Source organism: Rhea americana, unplaced genomic scaffold, assembly GCF_003343005.1.
Source record: "Rhea americana isolate MKP2758 unplaced genomic scaffold, rheAme1 scaffold_13, whole genome shotgun sequence".
Lineage (NCBI taxonomy): Eukaryota > Metazoa > Chordata > Aves > Rheiformes > Rheidae > Rhea > Rhea americana.
This window is the reverse complement of record NW_028185372.1, coordinates 8,907,081-8,919,353: the sequence shown is the minus strand read 5'-3', so window position 1 is coordinate 8,919,353 and position 12,273 is coordinate 8,907,081. Positions and strand designations below refer to the sequence as shown.

The following is a 12,273-nucleotide window of genomic DNA, read 5'->3' as shown; positions in this document are numbered from 1 at the left end:
CCTCAAAACAAAACCCATGAAAAATGATATGTGTGTTAAAAACTGAGGGATAAAGTGACCACCTTTGTGAGTGACAAGCTGTGGAGGCACACTGAAGGTCAGGACGTTACTGAGGCCAGAGCACCTGGTGCRCCCAGCCCTCCAAGGCACCCAGAACCCCGTGCAGAGGTTGACTTCTGCCTCCCCTTGCTCAGGGGGATGTCAGGGCTCTCCCAGAAAGGGCCCATTTTGGTTTGTTTTCTGACGCCAATTGATGGCTGCTGGGAAAGACAGTGTGTGCCAGGATACATTTACAACGCAAGTGAATGTGACTTCAGGCATGCTCAAAAGCAGTTTTYTGGGTGCTCGCAGAAATTTCCTACTGCATGTATAAGACAGGTCAGCCACGAGGTTACCCAGGGCTGCAGAGTGCATGAAATGTGGAGGCACAGCAAATCTGGGGGGAGGTGCACGGTGCTGCCCTGAAAATTGCTAGACAATAAATAAAGCCAGAGATGGATTTCAGTGGGTTGTCACACTAGATGTGACAGCAAYATTAGAGGCCTGGGTCTTAAAGTTATAATGTACCTTGTTATGACAGAACTTGCAATTGGAAACTAATAAATATTTACATTTTTCAGCATATGTATAGAAAATCTGAGTTGTAAATAAGCACATGAGCAACCAAAAGCAAAAACACAAATAAAATTATGCACATARTTTTCAGGCATAATAATAGAAAAATGGCGTAAGTAAATTGGGAAACTGTGTATTAAATTACACATGCAACTGCCYATGCGCCTGTGCAGTTACTCACTGTCTACTCAAAATTTGTGCCCACACCTCTGCCTGCTAAGCCTTTGCCAGAATATAGATTGCAATATAGCATACAGACCACAAATGAAAGGAATCAAGAAATTCATGCCATCCATGAGTCACTCTTTGTATTTGTTCTGACAAATGWCACAAAACTTTTATGAACGTATGAAGCTTTGAACTCGGCTGACAGCTGTTTGAGTAATGTAGGCAGGTAGGTATATATGCATTTTTACTTGCAAGAAATTCCCAACCTTTTTTACTAAAATGCTTTAGAGMATGTTAGTGTTGACTATGTTGGAGTTGTACTGTTTTTCTAAGCAACAAATACATGTAGACCTCAGAACAAACATTTATGAAGTGACAGAATGGCACATAAACTATGTTCCATACCATATTCTGTAGTGATTACTGAAAAAAATTGTTTAAATATGATGACTTGTGATCCTCGTATCAATATTAACATTACATTAATTGGTTCCCCCTACTGGCAGATTTGTCACATTTCTGTGATTTCTCAGTACGATATCTCTATGAGGTAGTTACATGACTCAGYTGCACTTGTTTGATCCACCTGTTTTCATTTTTATGATGCTAATATGTTAAACAAGCATGAACTAATTTCTCCAAAAGAATGTACTATTTACAAAAGTTACTGAACAGGGAGACAAGGAATGCCTAAGATATGAGGTGGCTTTTGTATTTTAAGCAATTTAATAGTCTGGGAACTTTCAGCCTGGASAAAAAGAAAGGGTGTAACAGAGGCATCTAAAATCAACAGTGTACAGGGCAGGTAACAGGAAACAATTGTTCAGTGTTTCTTAGATTATAAACATTGAGAAACACAAAATGAAACCAGCAGGTAGCAGTTTCAAAGCAAAAGCAGATGATAGAGAAACTGTGCACATTTAAAGTTTGTAGTGGATGATTTCAAAGAAATCAGTGGACAAATCCACGAGAAAAAAAAAAAGAAATTAAATTAAAAATTATGTTGAATACAAAGATACTACCTTTGGCTTATGAGACCGCTGAACACAATTTGCTGCAGTCTGGGAAAGTATCACTTTATGTTTGTCCTTTTACACCCTTTCCAAGATTCCTGCCTCTGGCCATTATTACAAGTAAGGTAGTGAGCTGCTTGATCCCAGGATCTGCAGTGCTGTTGTTATGCTCATTAACAACAAGCTTTAAAAAAATGTAAAATGAAAATGAGACAAATTCTGTCTTCATAAACATTCTGTAAAAATATGCTCAAGGTTGGATCTGATCAGAAAATTTCTGACAAATAATTTTTAGAAATCTATTTCGTAAACAGTTTCTTATCTCTTTTCTGAACTCCTGGCAAGAAGTGACACTTGACTAATTTAGCCAAACTTTAGCAGGTAAGCAGACCTACTGTCAGTTGATCTAAACCACATTTTGGGGATTATCCTGGATAATAGACCAATATTAATATTAAAAAAAAAAAGAATACCTCTTCTTAAAAAAAATTGAAGGCCACACTTTTCAAAGAGCTCAGCAGCTACAAAAAAAGTCACATTTTCAGATAACTCCGTTCTCAACAAGACACTAATGTTTTCCAGAGGGCTAAATGCTCAATGTTCTTTTTGACCTTTTGAAAATCTGACCTAAAATATACATACTAATTTTCCAGGTGACTTCAAATAAACCAGGGCTCAAAATAAAACATCATTTAAGAACACAATGTTTCACAGTGTGTTCTTTGTACAGCACTCACACGTATTGTGCTTGCTTATAACTGTGCCTATAATCAACATTACAGACTGTACCATTCAAAGAGCCCACATAGCCCTAAAATGTCTTGCTGGACACAAAAATCTATATTGTTATTTTAAAAACTTGGCTGCAAGAGATTTTAATCAACTCACTTGCAGACAAAGGAAGGACTATCCTAAATATCTGACACAACTCAGTGCCCTTCAAACTGACCCACATGGTCAGAGCACTTACTAAAATTCAAGGAAATTCATTCTTCTGCTTTTTCTGCCATCATCTCCCATGATCTCTGAATAGAGTTAAGAAATGTTGTAGCTGTACAAAAAGCCATACACACATGTGTGTATGTTCACTCTGAATACAGCAAACAGCTTAGTGGATCAGAGCCAGAATACATCCAACATAGTACTCTGTCCTTGAGATGGCCACAGGAGATATATCAGAGAAAGGAACCCCCCAGAGTAGATAATGATAGGAATACAGGATAATCTACTTCCATAAAGATTCAATTCTAAATCCCAGGGGTTAGAGTTTACTTTAAATCCTGAAACATGAGTTTTGATATGTATCTCATTACCCTTCTTTGCTATCATTGGTTATTACAGCTGAGGATTCTTGATTGTTTAACATCAGAAGTTTCTTCTCATCTTGCTGAATTCATGACCTTGGGGATTGCTTGTCAACTCACTGCATTAACCTTTCTATAAACAGCTTGGAGATTAGAAATTCAGATTAGTTTTGTTTTACTTAAAAAAATAATTCTTCAAAATGTACATTGCAGACTTAGAAGTGCCAGACATTTTAGTGCATCTTTAAAATTTGGGGTTAGAATATACGATTACAACAATACTTGGATCCCATTTTCCTTCAATACACCTTCCTAACTCCTCCTAAAATGAAAAAAATATTAGAAGTGCTAATAGAGGGAAGAACAGATTATAGTATTATACAGCATAGTATGTATTTCTGCAAAGAAAAGTATCTCCTGTTAAAGTAGCTGCTATAGCAACTATTTTGTTTTATTACAAACAATTTTAAAAATCCAGTTCTTCACCAATGTTAGCAATTTATCTGGACATAATCTGCTGTCAAGTCTTCTCTGTCACCATTGCCACATCCTGCCCTGTCCTCTTCTTGCCTCTCCCCTTCTTTTTTGTGTTTTGCAAAGCAGCACAGATGGGACTCTTAAGCGGAATTATCTCACTATATTAAAATTAATTCCATTTTGATTCTGATTACATGATGAAAAAATAGTAACTACAACACCTTGCCCCAGGCAAACTAGAGCTAGCTGGCTTTTGTTGGCTTATGACATAGATAAGTTGCAGTCAATGGAAGCCAATGGAAGAATGTTTTTCCCCTCAAAATCTAAGTATCTGTTCCAAAAGGCAAGCTAGACTGAAGCCTCCATTTCCGTATTGGCATTTTTATTCTCTCACTTCTAAAGCTYCCCCCCAGAGTTTGAGTGAGAAGAAACAGTGTCACTCACCTTTCCTGGTAACTAATCCTTCTCTTAGTGTTTTTTTTTTTTCCCTCTTTCCCTGGCTAGAACATATCTACATATGCCTACACCTACATAAACATATTATTTATATCTGCATACATATGTACAATCTTTTGTTGCTTATCTCAAAGTCAGTAATGAACTTTCTATCTAAGGAACAGAATAAAGGAGGTTGTATGAGCTATGCCCTTAGTCTAAGCCAGCTTTGAGCTGGTCTTGGGGGCACTTTTAGATGGCACGCCACAGTCCCGCCTAAGGTCATCACCAGACACATGCCCATCCTAATGATGTTATAGTTTAAGTAAMACCAGCAAGTGGAGTTTAGACCTCAGCCTGCAGAAACAAAACAGAGGTGTCGTACGGCTGTATTTCCTTACAATGACTATCACGAACATTTCATTACAAATACTGTAGCAATATGCTGTGCAYTGTTACAAACAATAATAAAGCTTTTGTCACTTATTGTCTTACCAAGTTGCTCTGCTAAATGTTTGCCTCTCTCAGTGAAGATTACCCGCTCATCCTCCATGTCACATTTGTTACCGACCAAAATAACCTGGGCGTTATCCCAAGAGTATGTTTTGATTTGAGTTGACCTTAAAAGAGAGACAGAGAGAGAAGTCAAAGCAAAGCAAATTTCCTTCAAATCAATGTCAAACAGAACTGTAACAAGACAAACAAAACAATACTGATTTTGATGTCCAGGCTAACGTGATTCTGTTTGAATCTGGATTTCAAATAAAATAAGGATTACCTGTTAGGAATTACCATTACAGGAATAGTATCAACACAGGCCTTACTTTTCCTTGTTAAAACAAGACAGTATTTCCAAGTTTTCTCCTGCCATCAGCATTTCTTTATTTTTAGAAAGAAGCTGTGACACTTTCTCCCAAATAGTAAAGAAAAAATATTTTTACATTTTTGAGCAAACCCTATAATCTAAAACCAGAGCTTTGAAACAAAATCAACAGCTTGTTCATATCTTATCTTTCACCTTTTAAAATTAGGATCTAAATTTATCAGCAAAACTTCAAAGCCATTCTTTTTYCCTTCTGTTGTTTCTCTCCAGCACAATCCACTATAGCTCTTTTATCTAGCAGGATGACAGCAATATTTACATTGTACATTAAGCCATGGTTGGGGCTGAGTTTGAACTTTAATTTACCTTTCGTTTAAATTATTCAGGCCCTAACCTTGAATACAGATGAATAGGAGCATCCCAGGTCTTGAAACACTATGAGGACCTTGAGTGCTGCTGGAGAAACAGCTCACCCTACCAAGCTTTCTCTGCAGTTTAAATGGGACGCAGCTCATGCATGGGCAACTTAGGAGCACACTCCTAGCATCTCAGCAACTGACTGCCACCACTCTGCTGATACTTGGACCTACTTTTAGGAAGGAGGGTTCCATGTCCTGGCTCCAGGCTCACRGGGAGTGATGCTGCTAGCTACCACCTTCCAACTGAGAGTAGAACCTGCACTTCAATGTAAATATAACCCTTATTACCTAAAATACTCTGTGTCTTGCAGAAAATGTTGTCACTATCCTTGGCTTTAGGCTCCTGATTTAAGTGCTTGACAGGACGTTAATATCTATTCATACCCCATACAATCAATGAGGAGAGAAAGAGATTTTTCCAGAGGTCAGTGATGAGCAGCTCTATCCCTCCTTGGACAAGGTTAACTACACACTTAGGAGAAGGTGCATCGGAAGGGAATCCTGCTGCATATCAGGGCCTTAGATCTGTGTGAGAGAAGATGAAATCTTCTGAATCAACAGCTTCAAAAATCTATTGCACAAGTATTTTGAAAGCTGATCTGTGTGGGTCTGTGGGCAAAAGCTTCTACAGGCAATTTTTGTACCCATAAGACAGTCTCAGGCTTCCTTGGCATAAATCAAATCAGTGTGCTGAAGCTCTCCTTAAAGCTGCATAGGATATGTCTGCAATACAGGTCAGAGGACTATTAAAGGGCATGGTCAGACTGACTTTAGGGCTGCTTTGCTTCACCAGAATGACTAAAAAGAATCTGAAGCAAGCCCGAGGCATTTTATACTGTGGATTCTTCCCCAGCAGGGTCTGCTCTGATTTTTCCTTCAAGAAATGGACAATTTGCTATTCTAAAGCTATTCAAAAAAACCCAGTAATTTGAATAGACTGTCATAAGGTACTATGACCAAAGCAGAGGTTAGAACTCCCTTTACACTTACATTTCACTAAAGATACAATTGCTCAGAAAAGAGGGCACCATGCATGCATTTTGACRGAAATGCATTTTTGGAACCATGTTGAGATCTTATGGAATTTGTGTTAAAGAAAATAGGATTATTATAACTTTTTTACTGGAGCTACAATCGTCACCATAGCAACTTTGCAAATACTAGTAAGTCAAACATAATAGCACGACAATCCATTAGGGACTCTAAAAGATCTCAGTTTTGATCAGTTATGAGCTGGGCTACAATTGGTACAGCTCATGCCAGCAGTTAACTGAAGATGTTTCAAAAGCAAAATATGTAGTAAAAATACTAGGTTKCACTGAAGGAATTAATTTTACTTCAGCATTTTCTGCAAAACTTAAATCCTGAAGAAATAAAACTTGAAGAACTGTCATCCCACCACCGTAAAGAGGATTCATTCGGCCTTATTTTGCAGCTGTAGGCTCCACAAACCATACTCGAGTTTCTTTGCTTAAGAATATAAAATCTTTCACTTAAAYGGAGCAAGCTGCAATTTTCATTCTATAAATTGTGAACCCGTGCATTCAAATGCTTCTCATTCCCAAAGCCAGTTGTGTTATTCTTAGATTTCTAATCTGGTTTGTTTATGTCTCATCTTCTAAGGAGTTTTTAGGGCATCAGGAAAAGAGTTCTTGTTCTTGATAATGATTTCAAAAGCTCACGGTTTGCAAATGACTCTGTTGTGCAAAAATACCTGACTGTGAAAAAACAGTCAAATATATCCCCACCCAATCCTGCATCAGTAGGCGATTGTATTCAAATAATTTAATAGGCTTACCACTGTTGTGTTTTCTTTTTGATACACACTTGCACTAATGGCTTCTATATATTTTTTCCACAGTTCTCCACAAAAGCCAAAACATAAGTCATTAAAAAAACAAATTTTTCCATCTCTTGCATACACGACCTTTCAGGTGACCAATCTGACTTCTGACTAATCAAAAACACATAACATTGCCCTCAAAAAGAACGCTAGCCTCAGGAAGACTAAAGATATGAAAAGGCAAAGCTGATGTCTGCAGCAGGCTAAATACACTACTTCTTGTTCAGTCCCACTGACCTGGTGTGTGTCAATAGGAATTTACCTTGTAAATCTTTCACTTTCTACTTGTATTGTGGGCAGGCAATCTACAACATGCTTGAATTTTTATCACATATAGATACCAGAGAGGTAGATAATTGCAGCCGTGCAATGATCCATTCATTACTTCTAGTAATCAGTGCAAGACTTGTTCTTCCTCTCTTGCAATTCTGACATATTCCCTATTTGAAGAAAGCATGCTGAATGCCAACTAAAGCAGTGCTATTTTCTCATCTAAAACCGATACTGTATTCTGCAGTAATGGTTCAAAGTACTGCAAAGTTATATCTATGAATTTAGTTTTGGACTGCCAGAACAGAAAACTCTCAAAGATAATATGTAGGTTTATTTCTTTGTTTAATGGAATGAAATCACCTGTGAAGAATGGCTCAAAAGGCAGTTTTGCAATTCTACTTTGTTTGAAATAAACATCTAAAGGAATGGAAACATTAAGCAGTTCACATTGTCATATGTCCATACACGCATTGCTTCAGTACTCACATTCTACATAGTTCTGCCCCTAGGAAATGCCATGTAATACTTGTTAGTTTACAAAATATTCTGAAAATATTGCTTATTACATCAATAGAGTACGACAAGATTTCATATTGCTACTACTTCTAACACTGACATTTACTGAAAGAGAGAATAATAACAATGTTGCCTAGGCAGAGCTACCCACTGTTATCTCATCTTTTATAAGCACGCAGCTTTCAAAGCGAATATTACAATGCATGCCAGGAATGCATCATTATAAAGACCAAAGATACCATTACCATGGACTACTCCTCCAAGCCTGCCAAAGAAAAATTAAACTTCAGTTCTAGTTATAACCAAACATGTGAAAAGGATCTTCATGTAAGAGATGAAATAGCAAGTAAAAGGTCTATATTGCAGAATATTGTGTTTCGGGAAAAGATCAGGTAAGAGCCAAAAGGCCTAAGTCTTTTTTCAGAAAAGATTCTACGTGAGGCCTATAAAAGAATCAGCTGAATAAAGAACTTGGCTCTAGAAAGGAAACTGAAACCAATTATTAAAGAACCAACATTTCAAAAAAAGCAGGAGACCTAGCCTACATGCAGCAGTATACCCCCAACCTCTGCAGATGCAACAATTTAAATAATCCAGGTAACTACGAGGTTTGTGGGCATGTGTAGACAGGTTACAGGGAATATCTGCACAGCATGATGGAKTGTGGTTCAGAAATACCCAGCCTGAGCTGGCTGAGGTAGCTGAGATGCTGGAAGCCGAGCGAGCTAGCATGGAACAATATGGTAGCGCTGCTGCAGTGCTTAGCTTTGTCCAAACCCCCTTCCTTGTTCACACGTAACTCGAGTATGTACATGGCAATCTCTCAGGAATGTGAATTTTAGCAGCAGTGGTAATCCATGCACTAAAGGTTGGCCCCAGAGCCCTCCAAAGACTGTTACAGTCTCTAACAGGGCTAGTTTCTATGGGAGTTTTAGATRTAATAAGTCACATGAACTCACAGCAGAGAATCACCCTAATGAAAGTGTTCCAGCAGAGACCATGTATAATGCTTATTCCAGAAAGTTTAGGGAACATGTTGTACTTCCGATGTTCTGGTTTCAGAAAGGAGTATGCAATTAACTGGAATGCAGCATCTTGCCAGGAAGAAAAATAAAACCAAGCAAACAATCCCCTCCCAATTTAAAACCAAAGCCTTTTAATTTGTCAGAGCTGCTGTGGTGTTGAGCTCACTGGTTGTTCTGAAAAACGCTCTCATCTCTGTGCCCAGCATGATGCTTCAAAAGCTCCTTCATGGACTGTCAGCAGCTGAGGTGGATTCCAGGATTCCACCTACTCCAAAACTTTTTCAGTTATCTGAGTTTTGGGGGAAAGGRAGGTTCAGATAAGCATTGATGAGTTTGGAGGTTTGTCTGAAAATATGAAGTTGAACTTCCTTCCTTTACTTGCAGTTGAGAGTGCTGAACAGCTGGCTGCCTTGGAGCAAGAAGGTCTGTCTCCAGCATTTTCAAGAGAAACCATTCTACTTCTGTAATTGAGGCAATGGAGAGTATCTTTCCCCCTTCTCCAAATTCCCTTCCTATGATGTTGGAAGGTTTGGCACAGTTCCCTACACCACACACAGACTGGGATGGTAAGGGAAAGCTCTACTAGTCCTGCCTTTTCAGGGCATGGGATCATGTTAGGAATGCTTTCCTGCTCTGGTCTGGAAGGCGCTTTAGCATGCTTCCCAATTAATCTGCCTCTTCCATGGGGTGGGTCTGACATCCCCCTATTACCAAATGTCTTCTGTACTTCTATGCATATCATATGCCCCCTTTTTTTCCCCCATGCCCTCCTTTACTCCCTCCTAAACTCTTATTACTCCCAATGAGCCTGATAGGTTATAGAGAGCCATGTATCTCTCTCTATCCTGCTTACCCTCCACTTGGGGATATGATGGAGATGGGGCCTGTCTAGGATTATTCTATACAGCACATTAGATCATTGCAATGTTCAGTGTTGGTGGTCATTTGGAAGCTAGCTGTGTACCAGCTGCTCTGCACTTGGCACTCAGACCCTGCAGCAGGGAGGGATGGGGGRGAGGTGGCCTCAGGCCTCCCATCTGTTCTCCAGAATAATCCACTATTAGTGGGAGATGAATCATCCAAAACACATAAATCTACCAACCCACAACCCCAACTCAACTTGCTGATTGAGATTTTGAAAACAGTGCTAGATTTTAAGAATTTGAATTACTCAGAGCCAAAACAAGGCAGATAGGTCCTGGGACAGCCTAAGGCTTTTGGGTACAGATTTGTGTACTAGACTTCTTATGGACTTGCATATTGGTATAGTAGTAATATAGTAGCAATAATTAGTAATAATATTAGTAATAATAAAAAGAAGACTGTAACATTTTTGAGATTTTATTTGAACTTATTAGCAGCTGGGCAAATTCATAGCCCTAAGAAAGAGAATTAGTTTTGAGAAAAAGCTTAGAATCTTTCCTTCTTCAATTACTGACAAGAAAAGTTTGGATACCTGCCACTTTTAAACACAGACTATTGCAACACTGATGTCTGATCTTTCTGGCATGCTCCAGGCAAGGGCCAAATAAGCTCAATGAGTATGACTAACACAAATTCTTTGACACTCTGCCTTTGTGAAGTGCTTTAAAATTATTAATGTAATTAGTGAAAACCATGAAAATCAATCAATAAAGGAAATAATTATCGTAATAGAAAGTTAAGGTAGATGAATCTGTGATAGTAATGGGGAATTGGGCAAAGSTATGCTCTGCACTTAGAGGATTGAAGCTAGTACATCTTTACTCTTATTCTGGATAGATGATTRCATATTGAATTTGCTACTGATTTTCAGTGGTGGTACCAGGCCTCTGTTGACTTAATGTGCTTATTGATATATGATAGAGAATAGGCTAAGGTGTCCCAGTCAAAAATGAGTAATGGACATGGATGAAGGGGGACAAAAAAAGGAAAAAAAAAAGAACAAATATAATTTCTTCTATCCTCATTACCACACAGCAGCAAGGGAAAAGGATCCAGGAAGAAGTGGATGTCATAGCAAAAATGGGATATACCAACCCCTTTACTCTTGCGACAGACCTAGACACATGAATAGTGGCCAGGACAGACAGGATTTGGTCTGTCAGGTATTATTTAAACTTCATTACAGTTTCTTTCTGGATTAAAGAGCAAATGAATTGAAAAATGCCTCATGATTTTGAAGTAAGTCTGTATTTAAGAAACCAGAAGAATAGCAATGACTCATCACTTCCTTCTGACAGGCTTTATCTTCCCTGTGCAGAATCTAAGCGTGCACAGCTTGCAGTGAAAGGCTGCACACTTAACCCTCCCTTCAAGGAAGATAAATCGACGCTGCAGAAGCTATGTGATGAGTGGCACTAATGAAGTTTGGATTCATTTTCAGCCAGCGGACTAGTCAAAATGAGCACTACAMCGAACATTAAGAACATTAAGAAAATTTTTAAGGTTTTCCATCTTCCAGTAGAAACTGGGTCCAGTTTAGAGAAAATAAATTTACTTTTGCCAGGGAACAAAGCAGAAAAGCAGTCTTAACAGAAACTCCACTATAAGTTTCTGAGGCCATAACTTTGCTCAGAAAACCACATGCCACATTTCAGCCTTGATAGGACATAATGAGAGTCAAAACGTATTTCCAGTTCTTTTGCTGGGTCAAACTGAGCTAATCTCTTAACCTACGTATTAGATTTTTATGCAAGAAAATGTCACTTCTCATTTTGCAAAAAGTGTAGTTACCCCTCCTTCAAAAAAAAGGACCAGTAGGTATGTAGGACCTGGCACTGTCTGTGTTTTTATGACACTTATTCTTATGTCTGACTTGTCATTGATTGCTAACTATTTAATTCTGTGTAGTGTCTGTGATGGCAGATAGGTATCACAGACCTTGATCAATCAGGATTTTCTTTCCTTCTAATCAACCATTACTATCTATTCCTACCTTCCCCAAAGAAGTGTCTTCCCATCCAGAATCCACTGTTGCGTACTATATTGAATTACATTTCATTTTTAGTGTAATATACACATAATTTTCTTAATAGCCCACAAATCAGCCTCACTGCCTTGTCTGTACAATGCTGTTTGAAATAACAGTCTATTGTTATCAGAAGAAGATTCACTTTTGACACTAAAATGCAAGTTCATTGGATAGATGGTATATGGTAAAAAATGAGCATAGCGTGGGTAAAAGAGATTCATGTTCAAATTGTAATTCTTAGGTATGTTTCTAGTCAAAGTTAGGATGAAGCACTGGAAGCTTGCAGGGCACACTTAATTTGTATAAATAAATCAGATTGCAGATGTCCTTAATTTTTGCATCTTTGGCACAATCTCTGCATCCTGCTTTCTTCCCAGCTGTCATCTACACCTTGAAACTACTTCTGAAA

General features: G+C 38.3%; 1 protein-coding gene across 1 annotated transcript in view; it reads right to left on the bottom strand.

Moving 5' to 3' along the window:
- The window catches only part of RAB3C (RAB3C, member RAS oncogene family), a 119,496-nt gene that overhangs the window by 8,580 nt on the left and 98,643 nt on the right, over positions 1 to 12,273 (bottom strand). The window contains exon 3 of the mRNA XM_085326461.1: positions 4,508 to 4,632. Within this exon, the coding sequence (XP_085182587.1) occupies positions 4,508 to 4,632 (125 nt within the window). The remainder of the gene's footprint in view (positions 1 to 4,507; positions 4,633 to 12,273) is intronic.